The sequence below is a fragment of the Xyrauchen texanus genome, chromosome 2, assembly GCF_025860055.1.
Source record: "Xyrauchen texanus isolate HMW12.3.18 chromosome 2, RBS_HiC_50CHRs, whole genome shotgun sequence".
In the NCBI taxonomy this organism is placed as follows: Eukaryota; Metazoa; Chordata; class Actinopteri; order Cypriniformes; family Catostomidae; genus Xyrauchen; species Xyrauchen texanus.
The window spans coordinates 40,096,257-40,117,914 of record NC_068277.1 but is presented as its reverse complement, the minus strand read 5'-3'; the positions used below and the strand labels follow the sequence as shown (position 1 = coordinate 40,117,914).

The following is a 21,658-nucleotide window of genomic DNA, read 5'->3' as shown; positions in this document are numbered from 1 at the left end:
GTGGCTGTGTACCAGCTGAAGCTCAGAAGAATTTGGGTGATGCAGCAGGACAATGACTCGAAACATCAAAGTAAATCAATACAGAATAGCTACAAAAAAAGAAAATCCACCTTTGGAGTGGCCCAGTCAGAGACCAGATCTTAACCCAATAGAGATGCTGTGGAATAACCTCAAGAGAGCCGTTCACACCAGACATCCTATGAATATGGCTGAATATGGCTGATATTCATCCTATGAATAGTTACTGCCATAACTAAAGCAGTTATGTTAGGAAGAATGGTCCAAAATTTCTTCTGAATGTTGTGCAGGTCTAATCCTCAGCTACCAGAAATGCTAGGTTGAGGTTACTGCTGCCAAAATGAGAATCGACCAGTTATTACATCCAAGGTTTCACTTAATTTTTCCACAGCACTGTGAATGGGATGTGTTCAATAAAAACATGAAAAATTACAATTGTTTGTGTGTTTTTAGCATAAGCACATTGTGATTGTCTATACTTGTGACTTTGATGAAGCTGATCACATTTTATGACCAAAAATGCAGAAAACTAGCTAATTCTAAAGGGTTCAAATACTTTTTCTTGCCACTGTAACTCACATTTATTCCTGTGAAGCTTGCTCATAACACCCCTCACATCATGCCCCTTTATGGTATCTTTGTCTAATATCATGTAAATGTTTAACAGCTTTACACGCCAATGACATATTTAAAAGTTATCACACAGATTTGATATTGCATAGACAAGGAGAGAAAGCGATACGGTTACACTAGTTTTGTGTTAACTCCTGGCTATACTTTGAAACAGTATTTTATATACAAGTATTTTAATACTTAAGCTGGTGCAATGTCTTGCCCCACAGAGTTCCATTGTAACTGCATTCTTGTAAAGCTTTAACAAATTGAGTCTGTTATTTTGTGGTCATTGACAGCATGTTGCAGATTTAATGCAACTTTTGTATTGAAGCTGGAGCATTTCTTTAATAAAGAAACATCATCAGTAAACAGATGCCCTATGATCCATGTCTTCCTCTCCAAACACAAGATCCATTGGAACAATGGTTTACAAGTAGGTGTTAGTCAGTGTTTTCCTAGGCTTTGGGTTTGGATTAATGAAGGAATTTTCTGGTGGGAAGGGATTCCCTGAACAGCAGGTAAATAATGAGTGAGTGAATGATCAGGAGAGAGCGAGAGTTTGGATGGAAAGAGAGTAGGTACAGACCTCTTCCTCCTCAATTCGAGCAGGCTCAATCAGCAGATTATTGACTTGATCAAATGACACCCCCTGTTAGGACAGGAACCAGCGAGAGGGCATGCAGATTAGTCAGGCCAAAAGAAAAAAAATTAAATAAAACAGAAGCTGTATGACAGGGAATTATATATAAAAAAAACATAAATCAAACATTCACACCGTAGACTGAATGAAATGCACACATACCCACAGTGAAAAGAATAAGACACTCTCACCACCAAAACACACAACTAGATAGGGTAATAACGGAGTGGCAGCACACACCCACAGTGACACAGGGCACAGCATTCCACCACAAATACCACTCAACTTGACACTAAATGATCTGTATAAGACCGTTTTGAGAGATCACAGTTTAAAGAGATTAACTAATAATTACTGAATAAGCAGAAAAACTAAACTACAGTCCTGTTTCACAGATTCATCACTAAAGAGTTGATTCACTCAAACTGGCCATGAAATTCCATATGAAGGAAGAAGGTATGGCATTGTAATGCCAACTATAATCAACAACTATATACATGTTGTAATTTTTCTCAATCTCAAGAATTTGATTAACCTTGTTTTGGGACGTTTTTCATTAAAGCTGCACTACACAAGATTTTGTTTGTTACAATAAACAAAAGTTAATTCGTGAGCGAATATATAAAAATATGTTCAAAACCCAGACCATACCTTACCCCAATTTACTATGGTAAGATTTTTATTTAGAGCTGTCAGGTTGGATTTGGCGCAAAACCGCAAGCCTACATCATTCCTACTTGCGTGTTTATGTCATGTCCGCAAGCTCAGAAAAGAAGGTCCGGCTGAGTCGCGTGAGTGTCGGCTGGGAAAGTTATGGCGTTTCAGTCAGTCGCAGTTCTGACAGTAGGACAGCAGACTCCTGATGGATGTTTATTTGTTAAATGTTTGGCAAAGATGTTTCCTTGCTATAATGCTTGGATATGATTTCTGGTAAGGTTGTTGAAGCTTACAGTATATCAGTTGTAAGGCTTCAATGAATCGAACATTACTTGTGTGTTTACAAGTAATTATTTTGCAATGTTTTTAAATAAGCTACTTTTTCTGGTGAAGTTACTGTAACATGTTCACTAATATTCATGACTTTTATATTTAGCATTTAATAACATTGCTGCAGTTTGCTTGCAGTTTCTATTTCTCGCCATTTTACATGCACATGTTACCAGACACGATCATATTTTTTTTTAATCAAGAATCACGTTTTAATCACGTTGGATCATAATTTCTTTTTTCTAGTAAGACCTTTGATATTAGGGCAAAAATCATACTCTTGATAATATAATTATGCTATGTTTATTGTTTTCCTGTAAAAAATATCTTAAAGTCCTTGAAACAAGGTAAATTTACTTTATCTTGTTTTAGAAACAACACTGATAAGATATTTATGTTTTTCAGAGGATGTATTTTTAACATGTGTATTTTGTCTTGCTGTACTGGCAGTTTTAATAGTCAAAACAAGTGAAAAATTCTACCAGTGCTGAAGAATTAATCCAAAGTATTTAGATTACATTATTGATCTTGAGTAATTAATTAAATATGTTACACATTACATTTTCTGTAGTGGAATACATTTCAAAAGTAACCCTCCCAACCCTGAAGGTAGTTCCCCATTAATGTATGTTCATCCCAAGTTGTTTATAAATGTACAGATTTCATAGCACAGAAATGTACATATTAATTTGTTTAGTGTGTAACCATCTCTCTAATATAACTTTACTGCCAAGAAATGATAAAAGAATCTGCTTATTATTTGAGCATATTATCTTCTTGTTTAATAAAGTATACTTCATCCCCATTTTTAATAAATTTTCCTTTTCTTTTTTTATTATAATCTTACTGTTTGCAGTGAATACACCTACAGATGTAGTATTATGGTTCACTTGCAATGCCCACTGAGGCTGTAGATTGTAATACAGTGTCTTCAACTGAACACATATTAGCCATATCATTAGTATATTACAATATACTAATGGACCTCAAACGATGTGATTCATCCGCGCAGAAGATCAGTGCTAAAACAGTTCAATTTTAGGTTTCATCAAAGATGTCGCTATAGAGCCTAAAGTTCTGTAGTGCAGCTTTAAATGACAGTACGCATATCCCTGTTTTCAGAATGTATAAGGCAAGTCACAGCAAATGCTGGAAAATCTTTCTCTCCTTATCTGTATTAAATATTTTACAAATGCCATTATGTTTTATAGGATTTTCTTTTGATAGGATAGTGTTACAGATGGTGTAACACATACTGTCAACACTAGATTTTTCACATAAGCAAATCAATTTTTTACTGCTACATAGCACTTCACAAAGAAATACTAAAATGTTTTGCATATAACTTAAAAGTATATAACATGGTGAAGATGAAAAACTTAAAGCTGGGTGAAGCAACCAGAGTTACAGGTTGGCAATATTAACCCAGACATAAGCATTAGTAAAATACAGTTATAAAGCAATTATCCACGTAACATTCACACAGGAACAGTCACAGAGCCGACTGTTAAGTCAAATATACAAACAAGCCCTGTGCAAGCATTCCTCAGTCACTCAACCATCCAGTCATGGGGACTACACACACACACTTTTGTTTCTTTTGTCCTTGACCCTGGTCCAGATTTTAAAAAGTGCTTGTCTTAATGGTAATTTTATTTAAACAATTTAAATAAATTTGTTAAGAATAGTCAAAGACCTTCCACAAGTTTTTCTTTTCCACTATTTTTACAGTTTTTCTACCAGCAAAACCCCATTTAAAGAGTTCATGTGAGCTTTGTAGGCTGGATGTTTCCATTTCAAATGCATAAAAGACAACATTTTTATATTTATAATTCTGGTATAATACAAATCATCATTATCATCTTTGTTAGGCATCATGGATTCATTTATTGATTAATCCATTGATGTGAAGCTTATTAAGTATGATTTTATATGATCAGATTTGGACAAACACACACAGTTGTGGAAAGGCTAGCAAAGGTCCTCAGGCAGCAGAGACAGCAAATAATGATTATGAGAGGCAAGAGCAGTGCTCAATGGGGTGGAGTCAGGCTGTGGAGGAGGGGCTAATGTATAGTCAAAGCGTAGGGCATAACAAAGGGTGCAGCTTTGTTATTTGATGTGCTGTCCTCTCATTCAAACCTAAATTTGTTCAAGGTATGCAGTTGTCAGTAAACTCGAATGTTTCATTATAAAAGGGCAGACACAACACAAGCATCTATCATAAAGGCAAAACAGTCTAAGATATGCTTGGCATAAATTTTTGCATGTTGCAAATGTTCATTCCATTAAGGGCTAATGGCTCTAAAGCCGATCCAGATAAAATGGATGTTCATTTAGGCAGCAAAAAGGTTTTGTAAACCTTGGACTGAAACAATTTTTTCTATACACTCTTGGTACGGAGATGAGGGTGAATGCGTGTATTTACTAAACACCTCAACTGCATAAACCCTGACATAGTATATATATTAGGGCTTGCATGACTACTCAAATGTTTACCTAATGTTAATGGCTCATAATCAGCCGTTTTTGTAAAATCTTCATTGATAAAGAGTGCAAGAATGGAGAGAATGCCCAGCATTGTTCGCTTATAACATGCTTGTGAATACAAAACACTCCAGTTTCACCTTATAATAACAAATTTACCTTCGCCGTATAGAACAAGCACAACTGAAGTCATGTCTTTCACAACAAGTCGAAACAGACACTAGTGGCAGAACTAATTAAGTAGTCAGTGGAACTCCTAGTATAAGATGATTTCGGCAATCTGCTAAGATCTGTGCACTTTCATTCAAGGTAAGCAGACTTTCCACCATACATCCTTCTAGATATTGATCTCTGAGCCCTTCTTACCTTCACCGGCTGCAGGGATGAGTTCACCCGCCTGCTGTCTTCTAACTCAGCAATTTCTAGTCTGTGCTGGAAAGGAGTACTGACTAATACTCCTCCCTCTTCCTCATCTTCATCCTCCTCCTCACCATCTCTTTCATCCTCAAGTGTGTGAGCAGGAGGTGAGAGGCCGTCAGGGCTAAAGCCTTGTAGCAGGGCTGCAACGGCCTCAGGCTTGGGCAGCTTGGTTATTTTGAAGTGCTTTTTGTAGTGTGGTGTGTCTTTACGTATGAGCCGCTGTTTCTCAGCAGGGAAAGGGGTTGTTCGGGAGTCCTCATCACTCCGGTCGGCATAATCTTCATCATCTACTTCATTGTCATCCTCATCATCGCCGCCACGGATGATGGGCTCTTCAGCAAAGCGCACAGAAGGCTGTGAGGAATGTAAGAAAAAGGTCCAATTTAAGCTAAACTGCATGCTTTTTTGATTCAACGTGCATATAAACAGGACCATTTACATTTGTAAGATCAGCACCACAGAAAATATGCCAGATGTGCTAATTTACAAGGGTTTTGTTCATCAAACTGAAATGTACGCACAAAAACCTAAATGTTATTTACACTTTAGCTTGCACGTGAAGAATATCTAGTTTATGTCAACAATTTGAAGTTACAAAATGGCTTACCTCAGTATATTCCACCTCCATTTCATCAAGTTCCTCCTCCTCTTGACCCTGTCCATTATTAAGTTCCACCCCTGTACTGTTTACACCCCGCCTCTCATCCTGCATAGTGGCAGATTCGGTGTTACTAGACACTTGAGAATCATGACTTTGATTGGAAAGCCCACTCAATCGTTTCTCCTGTGAACCAATCACATAACATTAAAATTACACATGTGCAGTTTGTTTGTCAGTTTGAATATATAGTTCACAATATAAATAAACCCCTAAGTGGTATTATGCCTTCAATGTCCACTTCAAAGAGAAAAAAGGCTGTGTTAGTTTGTGTTTACCTCAGAGTCTGGGGACTCCAGATCTCCATCTGGCTTAGCTGTGTAAGCCTCATTTCTTCTGGCTTCAATAACATTCTTCATCACCTTTAACTCACTGGGATGTGGTGTTGCTCTTCTGTGTAGACCCTGCTAATTCATAGATACAGCAACAGTGTTAGCACTTATACATATCAATGACAAATATCCAAGATAATGAAGCTTTTTGTGCTGTCAGTTGATTCAAACATTGAATCGCGTTTAATCGCAAAATGTTTTGTAGTTAATCCCGATTCATAGCAGATTTTGAAAGAGCTGAATTTGACACTATATGTACCTTTCCTGTCTAAATGTATTTATTTCCATCTTAGGAAAGAAAACAAACAATATGTAACAATATAATGCTTTATTAGCATTTTCCAAACAAAGCCTTCCGTGATATATAAAGATAGAAATACACTAAAGTAGAACCAAATTAGGTCAAATCAAAAGTTTCCCAAAGTCTAAATGGGAGGTTGTCTAATTGAAAGAACTAGTCTCCACATATGTTGCATATATATTGCAATGGGCATTAAATCTCTTAAACTCACATCCTCCAAAATATTAATCAGCCGGCAGACTTTTCTATCTGCTTTGTTCATTACTTGTGTCAGTGCCGCTTTGAACTTCACAAAACAAGTGCTTGCAGACTAAAACATCTCATTCTGTATTATGGTGATGATAAGACTTGACGTGCTTCTGTGGTAATTAAAGTGCCTTACTTAGGCTGAAAAATTCTTGATTTCTATTTCATGTCCCATCTGTGAATGTTATGTATATCAAATAGTGTTAAGAGATCCTTTTTCCATTTATTCAATGACACAGAAGTGATGTTGTGCATGTGTGTTGCGAAGTGTGTGTCAGTGTAATACTCCAGGCAGACAGATTGCAAAGGTTCTGGTCTTCAAACCAGTGTTTATGCTGTATTAGCAGCAAATGCATTAATAGTGATTATATATATATATATAAACAAGGTTTATAGCACATGTGCCAAGTTCTCATACATATATTATTTGTATCAAGTTGAGTTCATAAGGTTTTTAAAAACTTGTATACAATTTTCAACAAAGGTTCTGATTTAATACCACTAAAAACAAATTTAAAGTCAGGTGGCACAACCATCAAGTAAAAAGTAATAACATATTCTTGCATCTTAAACACATCTGTGTACACATCTTTACAACACATTTTCTAAAATGAAAATATACTGTATTTTTCAAGGTGAAAATATACTTTTCAAAATGTCATGAATTGTTAATTCATTCTTAAAAAAATCAAACTTGATTAAGGGCAGTGGGACAAAAGTAAACGTTGCATATATCAAACTGTATTATGTTAAAATTAAATATTAATACTGCAAAACACACATAACTCTAAAATTAAAATCATCAAGTGTCCTATACTTGCACAATGTACATCATTTTATATAATCAATATATTTTTTATGGATGTTGTGTCTCTTTCTCATTTGTGAGTCACTTTGGATAAAATGTCTGCTAAACGACTAAATGTAAGCGTCTCGTAAAACATGGCTACTGTCTCTTTAAAACAGCGCATCTCCTCACAGTGAACACATGGTAGTTCTTTGCACATAATACTATCAAGTACGATATTGTTTTGTTTTGTGACAAAGATGATATTAAAGATATTTCTGATCATAGACCTAGGCTATACATTGTCCTGGATTTCACTCAGTATTACCATTTATTGGGACTGTCAAATGTAATAGGATTATTTAAATAAACCATGCTGTAAAATGTTTTTGCGTAGTTAATGCATTTAGCCTACTTACATTTATTTGACATTAAAACTGTTTTCCTATTGTGACATCAAAAACTTAAATTGTACTTTTGCTTCTTTTCTTAAGGGAAATAAAAGCTACAAAGCACATTTCTGCAAATTAAAAAATTGAGAACTATTAATTTAGTTGACTCCAAAATATGATTATGATTAAGAACATGCAAAAATATAGCATTGTATCTTATGGTTATTAATAAACTTTCAGCTATCCGTTTTTAGGCAAGTATTCGAGATATCCTAATGTTTGACAAACGAATTACAGTATGATGCACACAGATGTTATACACACCCCAAACTTGGTTTATCAGAATAAGATGAAATATGAAGAATTAGTTAACTGCATTATCGTTTTTGTCTAGCTGGCAGGGGAGAATAGGGATTTTTGAGAGTCCTGGTCTGTTCATTAATAGTGCAGTGTTTGGAGTGAATGGAACAGTTGTTTATATTGAAATGCTCCATCACTTGACTTTATCAAGCCCACTTCACAGTGCGCTTCAGTGGTCGTGTTCACGAGTATATGAAATGCTGCACAACCTATAGTGCGCATTCAAGCCATATTTCATTTCGGATGACTGTACGCACTGTTCCACGAGTCCACCTAATTACATGTCACTTCTTGACACTGCTTCATTTCCCACTCTGTTTTAAACCAACTAGGTTCGGTCTGGCATTACAGAACGCCCACCTCCAACTTTGGAGCTGGCCAATCATAGTGAAGATTTTGGGGTGGCATCTGGGATGGCCGATGGAGCGAACTTTCAGACAGCATTTAAAAAGGTCATTGAAGTACGCATATACATATAAAAAAATGTAATCCCTTATACACTCTTCTTTTCAAATAAGCTATAGTTTTTGTAATGCAAAAATAAAAAAAAATAAAAAAGATGAATTAAAAACAAAGAGCTGCATCAATGCCATATTTTTTTGTCATCTATCGCAAGGCGGGCCAAATAAAAGGTCATCACGGTCCATGGGTCCTAGTTTGGGCACTTCAGCTGTACACATAGCCACACTCACCCTCCTCTCTGCCGCAGTCTCCTCATCTTCCTCTTCATTTTTTGAGTCCTCCCGGAACTGAATGACAGACACTCGGTTCAGATTAGTGTCTGTGGGCCAGGTCTCATCAGCGCTCCTCTCCAGAAGATTTTCTGGAAAGAGAGTGTGAGAAAAGAGAGATGTGATGCTTCTTAATATCAATGTATGCACTATTGTGCTTAAAAAATACTGCAATATGATGTGAACTATAGATTCACAATGAATGTGTCTGGCTAAAGGACAGTAATGTGTCTTACCAAGGCTAGATGAGGGCTGCTGGGGCAGTAGGTAGCAAGTGAGAACTTTTTCCCCAGTCTGCTCATCATCTTCTGTCTGGAATTTCAACATGGGCTGAGACTGGTTCTCTGCCAGCCACATGGCCTTCAGGTTCAGATTGGCCAATGAGAAAGGCAAGTTCTGCAACCTAGGACAGAGAATGAGAGATGAGGAGACTAATTCAAGTAAAAATAAATGGTGCAACGGAATTATTGATGCATGAAATAGTCTTTAGCTCTGCTTTATAGTATCATGGTCACTCTGACCTTACATCTAACTCATATGATATAGAGACCTATATTTGTCTTTCCCTCCAGAATGTATTTCTTACCTGTTGCCTGCCACATCCAGCACATGTAACTCTGTGGCATTGGCGAGCTCAGCAGGTAGTTTAACCAATCTGTTATCTCTGAGAGATAGCACGTTCAGGCAGACACATCCTCCCAGCTCTGCCGGCGCGCTGCTCAAGCGGTTTCGGTCAACATTCAAGTTGGTCAACTTCTTTAACTTCCCAAGAGAGCGGGGAAGAGACTGAAAGAGAAGCCAGCAGAAGGAATATTTTACAGTGGGTTCTGGACTTACACATCTGCTCTGGATTTATAGTATTCTGGTAAAATACTCTTGAAATGTGTGAAATGTGACATTGCAACTAATATTGTTGGCTCCTTTTTGATCATTCGCTTGTGTTTTTCCTAATTATTTTTTTCCTTAGTAGATAAATGTGCCTGTGCAATCAAAAGATCATAGTTAAAGTAAAGTGAATTATGAAGTAAACAAATGGCTAGTTTTTGAGAAATAATTTACTCAGTGGCACCAATTGAAAATAAGAAATACTCACATACAGTAAAAAAATATGGAAATACTGTGTAAATGTGTAATTTGATGCTTCAAAACAAGCTTCACAGACTTAATAAAAGATGCAGTTATAAGGGAGAGTTAAACGTAATATGTCAGGGATCATGGAGATTAGATTATAACTGAAAAAGTGCAGAACTGATTTAGAGTATGGTGTGGGCTTGTGTACCTGGAGAAGGTTCTCAGTCAACATTAGCTCTGTCAGGTTTTCACACTCGCCAATGGAGTCAGTGAGATGCACAAGGCGGTTCTGGTTCACTTTCAGAATGGACAACTTCTTAAGCGAACCTGTTAGGAGAGACAAGCAGATTCAATATTTTTGCATAAAGCAAAGAACCCATGAAATCCTCAAACCAAATAATCTTCAGGATGAACATTGAGGCTTTCCATGATTAATTGTTGACTGTTTAACGTGTTGAATAAATTAAAGCAATTAATGGAGTATCTTTTTTTTTTCACTTCCTGAAACTTCTAACACTAATGTTTCCCCCACTTCCTGTGGCTATTATTTGGCATATAGAATTTGTAGGAGGTACACGCTCGAGTCGACTTCACATGCCAACACAGAATCTGATTGTGTGGAGCAGTGCACCCTTATTCATTTTGCGTGACACATGTCCCAGGCATAATAAACACGGGAGCGTATTTACTGTAAGGAGAATGAAGACTTCACCTGAAAGCGGTGAGCCAGGTGTGGGAGAGATACAGGCAACCTGCTGTACTGTTTCCCTTCACATTACCCGAAAAAGCTCACTCACTGAGCTTTCACATTTTGAAAGGAAAGTACATATGGTGTCAAATTCAGCACTTTCAAAATCTCAGATGAATTGGGATTGACTACAAAACATTTTGCGATTAATCACGATTCAAAGTTTGAATCGACTGACAGCACAATAAGGTTTAATATCTTGGATCTTTGTCATTAACCTGTATAAGTGCTTAACTTTTAAATTAAATTTGTTTTATATCTGTAAGTATAATGTCTAATAATGCATTGGAAATGTACACTTAAGTCTATCCTGCCAATAATGCTTGATAGAGAATAAACTGTATCTGCCCATTTTTTAAAACTGAAAAATGGTAGAAGATTTTGCCCAACTTTTAATTGTAGCATGTCCACTGATTTTGTGGCATGTAAACATTATATACCTTGTAAACATATTATACCTGTAAAATATGTGGCTAATTAACAGTATCTGGAAAAACTGAACATTTTAACATTCTTCAAGACAAAGTAAAAAGTAAATATATTTAAGATTATATTTTAATATACCATAATAAATCACAATTAAATCACAGAAAACTGTGATTAATTAGTTACAAATGTTAATCGAATCACAGCCTTAATAATTATACAAGCAGCACACATAAGTGATGTGAAACTGATATTTGTGCCTGTAATGCCAGTACAGCAATAATATGACACTAGGGGGCAGTGCTGTGGTTCCAAAACGAACAAACTCTCTGGCACTTGTTTCTCAGTAGCTTAGTCAACATAAACTGAATTTTTAAAAGTGACTACAATCACAATGTTTTTTTAATACATTTTGATAATTTTGCAATTGCTTTATTGAAAGTGTATCGTATCATACTGAATATGATAACATTTGATTTACATTTGAAAATGATTTTGTCACCAGCTTGGATTCAAGTATGAAATTTGAGGTAAAAAAAAAGTTCCCTCTGGCTAATCACTAGAATCATAAGGAAGGGTACAATTTGCAATAATTCTGAGTGCAGTTGGTGTATGTTAATTGCCCGTGTATAGTAACGACAACACCCTTTGAGCAAATAAGGCAGCCATCATTAAGTTACTATAATAAACACAGTGTTGCCAAATGGGTACGCATTTAATTTAGACTAGGGTGGCATACAAGCCAGGATAACGTGTCTATTGCATCTCAGTCATGTCTCTATACATTGGAAAAGTCATTAACAGGCTTGTACATATTGATGCTTGTGCAAGGGGTAGCGTCTTACTAATGCTGTCCGGCAAGACTTCCAGAAGGTTCTCGGAGAGCAGGAGGTCAGTGAGAGCGATAAGGCCGCTGATTTGAGTGGGAAGCGCTGTTAGACGGTTCTCTGATATGTCAAAGCATACCAGCTGTCGCAGGTTCCCCAGCTCCTGTTAAAGACAGAAGTCATCTTTCAGTCAGCCAAGAATTAATTAAGCCACTCCAGTTTCCACTCTAGTTATCAGCAGAACAGGCACATGCCAAACAAATAATGTGTTCGGGGGCCCCCCCATCTTCAACTGGTAAGCCAAACAGAGGGTACCAAACACATGGTGGGAGGTTCTAACAAACAGAGCAATGTTTTGAAAGCACCACAGAACAACAGTATTAACACTTTTAAGGGGAATGTCTTATTTAAAGTCTTTGCATATTAAGCTGGAACAGAATACATTAATTTAACATTAAAAAATACACACTTCATCTTTAAACAATGTCTGAAAGGACAGAATTTGCAATGTATATGAATCTTAACTAGATTTAAAACCATCAAGCCAAATAACCCATTCAAACTTCAACCAGAAGTGGTCTGTACTCACTGGAGGTAGTGAGGAGAGCTGGTTTCTGTCCAACCAAAGCTCACGAAGATTGGGCAGTGCCCCAAGTGTTTCAGGCTGAGGGGAAGGAATAAAAGAAAGCAGATCAAAAGACAGGAGACGAAGAAGAATAAAACAGAACAAATGAGGCACACTTTAAATAACACACATACAAAAAACAGATTAATCGGCAGGTGCTCAGGTGTTGAATAAGTAAAAGATAATCAGAGATGTGTAGAACAACTGGGGCAAATGAAAACATAAGCTCCAAATAAACTCAAACATGACATACATTATGTTTATGAGCACAATGTTTACTCACTACTTAACCTTTCATTGAGCTGAGATAAAACATTATCTAACTTCTGAAACAGTGCCTCAAAACAGTGGTTGTGCTTTAGGATCCAGACATCAAGTAGCAACCCAACACAGTACCAAAACTGCACAAAGGTACACAAAAATGTCCTTAAAAACAAAAAAACGCAGAAGCCCAGTAATATGCATAGGAATAGGAAAGGGCTGCATAGGAAACTTACATCATAGCTTGTGCAAATCCATTATTTTAACATTTGCATTTAGCCTTCTATGACATTATCTGAAAAGACCTGTGACCTGCTTCAACACATTCAAATTAATCTCAGGACTACAATTAAATATCTTCTTTTTGTACAATGTCTTACAACATGTGGATATAAATGTGTGCCTAGCTGGCTGGTTCTTACCAAAACTTCCAGTACATTGCTGCCCAGATCCAGCTGTTCCAGTTTAACCAGGAAGGAAAGCGAGCTAAATGATGACAGACACATTTCACATTTGATTTCTATTTGCATCCATTACTGTGGGTTTTGGGTGTGAATTCAGATCTTGAGTGCTCTTCTCACAACACTGAATCTAATGACTGCAGTTCTGAAAGTGTATGAGGGGAAATACTCACGTGGGTAAGGATTTCAGTAGATTCTCCCTTAGCTCTAGAGTCACCAAGTTTGACAAGCTGAGAGGAGAGAAAGACAGAGAAAAAGACATGTGTGCGTGTCAGATGGTGAGTGTGTCACTTGGTTTGGAATTGTGAGAGGCTCCTCCATCTGCACGACACCAGCAATGGTCAAAAAGCATGTGTATGAGTCTGTATGTGAATGAGTTGCCTGCTTTTATGACAATTACAAAAACAAGTTATTAAAATTATAGTTATAGAGAAAAAATTTTACAGAAAAATGTCATATAAAATACAAGTATAATATTTATAACTGAGTAATTAGATGTATTACTTTTTTTAATAGCATAAGCAGGTTTCATGTTAGGTCGGTCCTAGGGATGTTCAATTTCATAATCGATTGTCATGGAAATGACGATACATCATCGATTAATCATCAACGTTTATACCGCAAAACACACGCAGAGGACTCCAATTAATATGTGCATGTAGCCTACTGTTTATATATTTTGTGTGGATGCCGTGGGGAAAGGCGTGAGCCACCACATGCGCTAGGTCTCCGCGGTAACGCGCTCAACAAGCCACATGATAAGATGCGTGGATTGACTGTCTCAGGTGCAACTGAGATTCATCCTCCGCCACCTGGATTGAGGCGAGTCACTATGCCACCACGAGGACCTAGAGTACATTGGGAATTCCAAATTGGGGAGAAAAGTGCATATATTTGTATGTACTTACTTTCCTATGTCATTGGGTAGAGATTGCAGTGACACATCATTGAGTGACAGGTGAGCCAGACCTCTGAGCTGTGAAAAGCCATCAGGCAACCTGCGACGAGAGAGAGAGATAATAGCACCAGCGCTCATCATCCTGATCTCATGTAAGTAAGGTGTGGGAAGCACCTATGTGATTAATAGTTTACATTCTCTAATGTCTGTGTGCAAGGACTGACCCTAACAAAGAGCCCACTACATTCTCTCGTGCTACTAAAACAAATTGACAGCATTTTTTCCAAAACATATGATGACATATAACACATTTCTTATTGTCAAACTCTGTTGTCAAGACTTTTATTGATAAGTTTTCTTCTCCCTTTCCACTATTTCCGCTCCTTTTTCAAGAAAGTGACATTTGGTATGAGCCAGAGATCTGGGGGAATTTGAGGTTCCTCCAACTCACTAACCTGGACAGGGGGTTTCCGCTGAAGTCCGCGATCTCCAAGGCCTGACAGAATTTAATGTTCTCCGGAATTTCAGAAATATCTGTGCGTATGGAAGAGAGAGAGACTAAGTCAGCATAATGCACTGAAAAGGAGTGTCATGACAATGAGCATTTTTTCAGGTTTCTTAACTCTTTCCCCGCCAAACACGGAATTTTCCGTGTTTTATGAAAAAACGCTTCCCCGCCAAACACGGAATTTTCCGGGTTTCCGTGTTTTAGGTGTTATATGGTAAGGAAGACCCCTCCACATGTTTTGAAAGAGTACGCAACTCTTTGATCAAAGAAACAGACTGTGATCGTCTCAAACATGAAGAAGTGGAGTATTGAGAAGCTCAAAATATCAGACATAAACATGCCTTTTTATCAGCTTTTTGTCTGAAATGTTGTTTTTTGACAAAACCGACCTCTGTTCAAGTCGCAATAAAAAAAGAACAAATGAAGATAAAATAAAATCGTTTTTTTTGCCTAAAAGCAGAGGCTCAGATCTTTATTGTGATATATAGCATCTTCATATATTCATGGAAGAAAATATTCTGCGGGCCATTAAAGTTTAGCGGAAATCGTCCAAAACCCTGGCGGTGGCTGGCAACTTTTTTTTAAAAACGCTGGCGGGAAAAGAGTTAATAATGGCTACCAGATGGCCAGGAAAGAAGGGGAGGAGAGTGTAATATGACTGTGTTAAGAGTTGTATGTGTGTGTTAGTTACTTTTTATTTTACAAAATATTGTCCCAAGAAGTTAGCTAAATCTAAACTTTCCTTTGGGACATCATCATAAGAAAAAACAATTCATAAAGCAAATGGTAACACTTTAAATTAAAGCTGAAGTTTGTAACTTTTTCAGTGTTAAAATACTTTCTTATATCCCAGTTTAATATGCAGAGATAACTACACTGCCTGGCCCAAAAAAAACAATTTGCATACTTGTACAACAATATTTAGTTGTTAATCAATGCTAAATTCCATATTTAATTTAGCATTGATTATGGCGCATATTCGTTGTGGCATCGTTTCGACAAACTTATGCAACGTCACAACATTTCAGTCCGATGTTACAGAAAGTTTTGGCCGAGATCTTGTATTGATGACGGGAGAGTTGAACCACTCCGTAAAGTCTTCTACAGCACATCCCAAAGACTTTCAATGGGGTCAGGATACTGTGGTTACCAATTCATGTGTGAAAATGATTCCTCATGCTCCCTGAACCACTCTCACAACTTGACCCCGATGAATCTTTCTATTGTCATCCTGGAATATGCCCATGCTGTCAGGGAAGAAAGAAATCCACTGATGGGATAATTCAGGTCATTCAGTACATTCAGATAGTCAGCAGACATCATTTTATCGCCGCATAATGTTGCTGAGCTTAGATCTGCCCTATTGAAGCAACCCCAGATCATAACACAGTGTGTACTATGCATGACAGTTGCATCGCTTCATGCGCTTCCCTTCTTATCGTGATGCACCAATCTCTTTGGAATAGGGTAGATCTGGACTCATCAGACCACATGACCCTTTCCATTGCTCCACAGTGCAATCTGTATGCTCCCTACCAAATTGAAATTGTTCTTTCCAATTAGCCTCATTCTTGTGACCACACAGCTGCTTAGTCCTAATCCTCTAAGTTCTTGTTTCATTGTGCATGTGGAAATGCTCTTACTTTCACTAGTAAACATAGCCGTGAGTTCTACTGTCGATATCACAAACATTCAATATTTTTTCCTGGCCACATTTCTTCTGCAAAGCTGATGGCTCACCACTATCCTTAGCTCAGCGAGTAAAGACGCTGACTACCACCCCTGGAGTCACGAGTTCGAATCCAGGGGTGCTGAGTGACTCCAGCCAAGTCTCCAATGCAACCAAATTGGCTCGGTTGCTAGGAAGGGTAGAGTCACATGGGGTAACCTTATTATAACCTTATTTAGTCCTTATTTGTAAAATGTGTGTAAACGTTTAAGTACTTATAAGTAAACATGTTTGTGTGTGTGTGTGTGTGTGGGTGCGCGCATGTGTGTTTCTTCCTCTGTGTTCTATGGGATACAAGCCATACACCCGGCCGTGACTCTGTGAGAGTCATTTCATTTGCTGAGTTGCAGAATATAACACTGCATAGTCTAAATACAGACCAACACATTCAACATTCACAGATTTAGTCCCGATACATCTGAGACAAACAGTGAATGTGCCTTGGGCTGTGTGAGGCACATGAGAAGACAATTGGGCGTTGACAATGATGTACTGCTTACAAGTTTTAAATAGACGTGGCTCAACAAAGAAAACATTCCAGTGCTCGGTGTAAGGAAACTTTCAAAAGCCACCCAGGGTTAATAATAAAGTGTAAATATTTTAATGTGAATGCAAAAGTGAGCAGTATAAGACAGTATGCAAGTGTTTCAGAAGCAGATCACATTTAAGAGAGATAGAGTTTGTGTACCATTTCTGGAGATGTCCAGCTCTACAAGCTGAGTAAAGTTGGCCACTTCAGGTGGTAATCTCTGAATCTCGTTGTCACTGAGGCCCAGCTTCCGCAGATTGTGCAGTCTGAAGAAAGGCTGCAAGAGAAAAAAATACTAAGAATTACACACACTACACACATACGCCTAGACAATAGTGACAAATGGATATATTGGCCAGGCTAATTAATTGATTGATATTTGGCCAATTTGACAGTAATCGCATTAGACTAACATGTCCATCTGGCCATTTAACAGAAGTGTTAGATTTTCCTTGTCAGTAACAAGACCTACTAAAAGGTTTTGTCAACAGGTAATGCACATTTTGTTAACAATTTTTTTTTTTAAATTTAGCAATTATTTGCCATTCTCATTTGTTATAATTATAACAGTTCTGAGTATTGATACAGACTTCCCAATTCAATTCAGGTTCACAAGCTCTCAGATCGATTTTTATTCGATATCGATTCATAACGGTATATTTCAGTTATAACGTCCCTTTTGATTAAATATGAAATATACTTCTTTCCCAGAAAATTAACAGGACTGATGTTAATTGTACAGGGGACCTTCTAAATGGGTACATTACAAAAACATCAATTTTACTAATTACACTGGCAGCCAAAAGTTTGGAACAATATACAGATTTATCCGTTTCTGAAGGAAATTGGTGCTTTAATTCACCAAAGTGGCTTTCAACTGATCACACATTACAGTTGGGACATTAATAATGTAAAAAAAAACACCAAAAAAACAGCAACATCACTATTTGAAAAAAGTCATATTTGATCAAATCTAGACAGGCCCCATTTCCAGCAGCCATCACTCCAGCACCTTATCCTTGAGTAATCATGCTAAATTACTAATTTGATACTAGAAAATCACTTGCCATTATATCAAACACAGTTTCAAGATATTTGGTTCATTAAATGAAGCTTAATATTGTCTTTGTTTTTGTGTTACCATAGTATGCTGTGACTGGCATGTCTTAAGGTCAATATAAGGTCATAAATGGCAAAAAATAAACAGCTTTCTCTCGAAACTCACCAGTCAATCATTGTTTTGATGAATAAAGGCCATAAAATGCTTGAAATTGCCAAAAAATTTAAGATTTCATACAAAGGTGAACACTACAGTCTTCAAAAGACAGAAAGAGATGTGGAAGGCCAGATGTACAACTAAACAAGCGAATAAGTACATCAGAGTCTCTTGTTTGAGAAATAGATGCCTCACATCTTCATTGAATTATAATCAATGCCTGTTATCTTTTGTTAAAGTTGTGCATGAGCCCACACTTTGTCCTGAGCAGTGAAGCTGCACACTGTTCTTAAAAAGAATCCTCCATTTGCACATTCTGCAAATTTCTTTGTTTCTGAGTTCTTCGCAACAGTGGCTAGCCTATATGATGCGGAGATCCAGCTTTTCACACTTGGAACAATTGAGGGACTCATACACAACTATTACAAAAGGTGCAAACATGCATTGATGCTTAAGACGACAACACATCAATTAAAAAGATCATCTGTGTGAATTGTAATTATTTTGTCTCGTCAAATATATGTAGATTTTTTATGTAGCATCTGAAGGGCAGTACAAAATAAAAAATATAGGGTCTACTTTTATATGTGTACACTCACAATATCATCAAAACTTTATGCTTTTGTAAAATAAACAAAATAAAAAGTGTGAGCAGTAAGTGGTCTCTGTGTTCGCGAGCATATATCTAAAACGCGTCACAAAAATGAACTGAAACTCTGCGAATACTTATCACACAAACATGAAACATGTGTCTAAAGAAAGCTTAAATGTCTACTTTTAAATAAAACAATTCAAATTTAAAAACAAATATTCCCCTGCAATGCAAGGTATGAAACAAAGCGATGTACAGTTTCTCCTGGCTCAGCTAATTATCCCTAATGTGATCACACCCACGGGCAGTGCGCGCTATTCATAAGGTAATGAGCTGAGGCGCTCAATGCAAATGGTAAACACCCCCGACTGTGCCTTAAAAACATCAAGTTCATTCACTTCATTTGGAAGATGGGACGATACACAGGCAAGAAAACTCCTGGACAGTGACGAAGACTTAACATTTTCCTCAGAAGAAGAGTGGGACTCTGATGAACGTTTGCATTTTGAAGAGAGACTTGATCCAGCAAAGGATACAATTTCGGATGAGTAAGTAATTTAGTTTTACTTACATATTAGTTGATATGTTATTTTATATAAACATGAACATATTTTACTAGTGGGACTGTTTCCAGACAGGATTCAGAGTATTGAAATTTGTAATATGTCCTAATAGGCAAGTTTTAAACAACATTTAAATGTTGTTTTGGCTAAAGCAGGTATTTAAATTGTATGCTGTATAATATAAATATGATATAAAAAATAGAAATGTTTAGATTATATTTAAACTAGTGTTTATGCTGCCTCATTATCATCAACGAAGCTTGTGCTTGCAAATATGTGTTCGGGTGTAAATGTGTCAAATGTGATGTAAATATGCCCATATTAGAAAATCATCTTATTATGATTTCTGAAGGATCATGTGACACTGAAGACTGCAGTAATTATCACAAATTGTATTTTACAACATATTCAAATAGAAAACTGTTCTTTTAAATTGTAAAAATAGTTCACAATATCAATGTTTTTACTATCATAAACCATTTAAATTTCTTTTAAATGGTAGTGTAGGTCTAAAATTAAGTAAAGTCTCTATGTAAAGAAAATGTATAGTCAAGATTACTTCTTTTAACTTGAAACTTGATTTGGATCATTAAGTCTCCTCACATTCATTCTCTTTCTGTCACATTCCTCATTGATAGGCCCAGGGGAGGGTCTTTGTCTCCTCAGGTGTGAATTACAATCAATATTCAATATGAAACAGTTCTACTCAGCAGTCATTGAGTCTGTCCTCTGCACTTCAATAACTGTCTGGTTTGGTGCAGCTACGAAATCAGACATCAGAAGACTACAAAAGGACAGTTCGGTCTGCTGAGAGGATTATTGGTTGCCCCCTGCCCCCCCTTCAAGAACTATACACTTCCAGAGTGAGGAAAAAGGCTGGTAAAATCACTCTGGACCCCACTCACCCTGCCCACTACCTTTTTGAACTGTTGCCTTCTGGCCGGCACTTCAGAGCTCTGAACACCAGAACCGTCAGACACAGGAACAGTTTTTTCCCTCAGGCCATCCATCTAATGAACAATTAAATTGCCCCATTGAGCAATAATTATGTGCAATACACAGTTTAATTTTAATTTAAATTTATATTATCCAACTTATCCACTTCTGCCATTACTTACATTGCTCTGTACATAATATACAGGTTTTTGTTCTTTATATAACATATTGTATTAGATTTGCACTACGTGTGTATGTGGGTATGTATGAAGGTATGTATGTACGTATATGTATAATTATTTATTTTGTGTTCTTTTTTGTTTTTAATTACCTATGTCTTGCTGCTGTTTTTGGTATTGTTTGTATTGTTGTTGACTGGAAGCTCCTGTCACCTAGACAAATTCCTTGTATGTGTAAGCATACTTGGCAATAAAGCTGATTCTGATTCTGAATATTCATTATAGTTCACAACTCCTCGCATATGACCTTTCTAACACAAAGTGTCTTACAAAAGTTTAAGTACTATATTGTTTTGTATGAATAAGTGATCAAGATGGTTTTCACATCATTTTGTAGCAAAACCTCTAGGCTACAAGATCCAGTTTTCAAAAGTCATGTGGACAAATGTTTGGTCTGTGTTATATGGCTTTATTTAAATAACTTACATTTTGTTTTTTCAAAAACCATGCATAAAGATTTTCTCAAAAATACAAACCTGTACATACATGTTGCTCACATATTATTGTAGCCCAGTTTGTGCTGAATACAGTGTTATCAGACATTAGCCCTGAATGTATTTTTAAACAACTGAAAAATGCACAAATGTCAAGGCATGTCAAAACTTCTCCAGGACCCAAAACACCCTCAGACCCCAGAGGGTTAAGGCCAATGAAATTAAAATTATTAAAAATCTGAAAGCTGGTACATTCAACAAGCCAGATAAAGACCGCTATGTCCACTGTTCATCATGGTTATCTGACATAACCTCATCTCTAAACAACTTACCCTGAAACAAGCAATTAAATTGGCTTGCACGCCATTTTCTTTTATCAAGAGTTTGCTTGTTCGCCAGTCATATGCATTATATTCCTGCTGCTGCGACCCATCATGCCCTCTCCTCTCTGTCTCTCTCTCAGTATGCTGGCAGAAGATCAGCACCAACAGAGGGCTTACTATGCACTGCCAAGAGCAAGACCAATAATGTGGTGTGTGTGTGTGTGAGAACGCAAGAGACTGAGAGCAACTCTGTGAAATACGAAAAATGCAAACTGATTAATTTCAATTGGAGGAATTT

General features: G+C 37.0%; 1 protein-coding gene across 1 annotated transcript in view; it reads right to left on the bottom strand.

The window, feature by feature from the left end:
- scrib (scribble planar cell polarity protein) overlaps positions 1 to 21,658 on the bottom strand; it is a 112,989-nt gene that overhangs the window by 46,032 nt on the left and 45,299 nt on the right. The window contains 15 exon segments of the mRNA XM_052142559.1: positions 1,220 to 1,282; positions 5,114 to 5,521; positions 5,775 to 5,951; positions 6,104 to 6,232; positions 8,936 to 9,066; positions 9,211 to 9,377; positions 9,561 to 9,760; positions 10,254 to 10,372; positions 12,065 to 12,209; positions 12,636 to 12,710; positions 13,355 to 13,418; positions 13,567 to 13,623; positions 14,302 to 14,391; positions 14,747 to 14,825; positions 17,217 to 17,334. Of these exon segments, the coding sequence (XP_051998519.1) occupies positions 1,220 to 1,282; positions 5,114 to 5,521; positions 5,775 to 5,951; positions 6,104 to 6,232; positions 8,936 to 9,066; positions 9,211 to 9,377; positions 9,561 to 9,760; positions 10,254 to 10,372; positions 12,065 to 12,209; positions 12,636 to 12,710; positions 13,355 to 13,418; positions 13,567 to 13,623; positions 14,302 to 14,391; positions 14,747 to 14,825; positions 17,217 to 17,334 (2,022 nt within the window).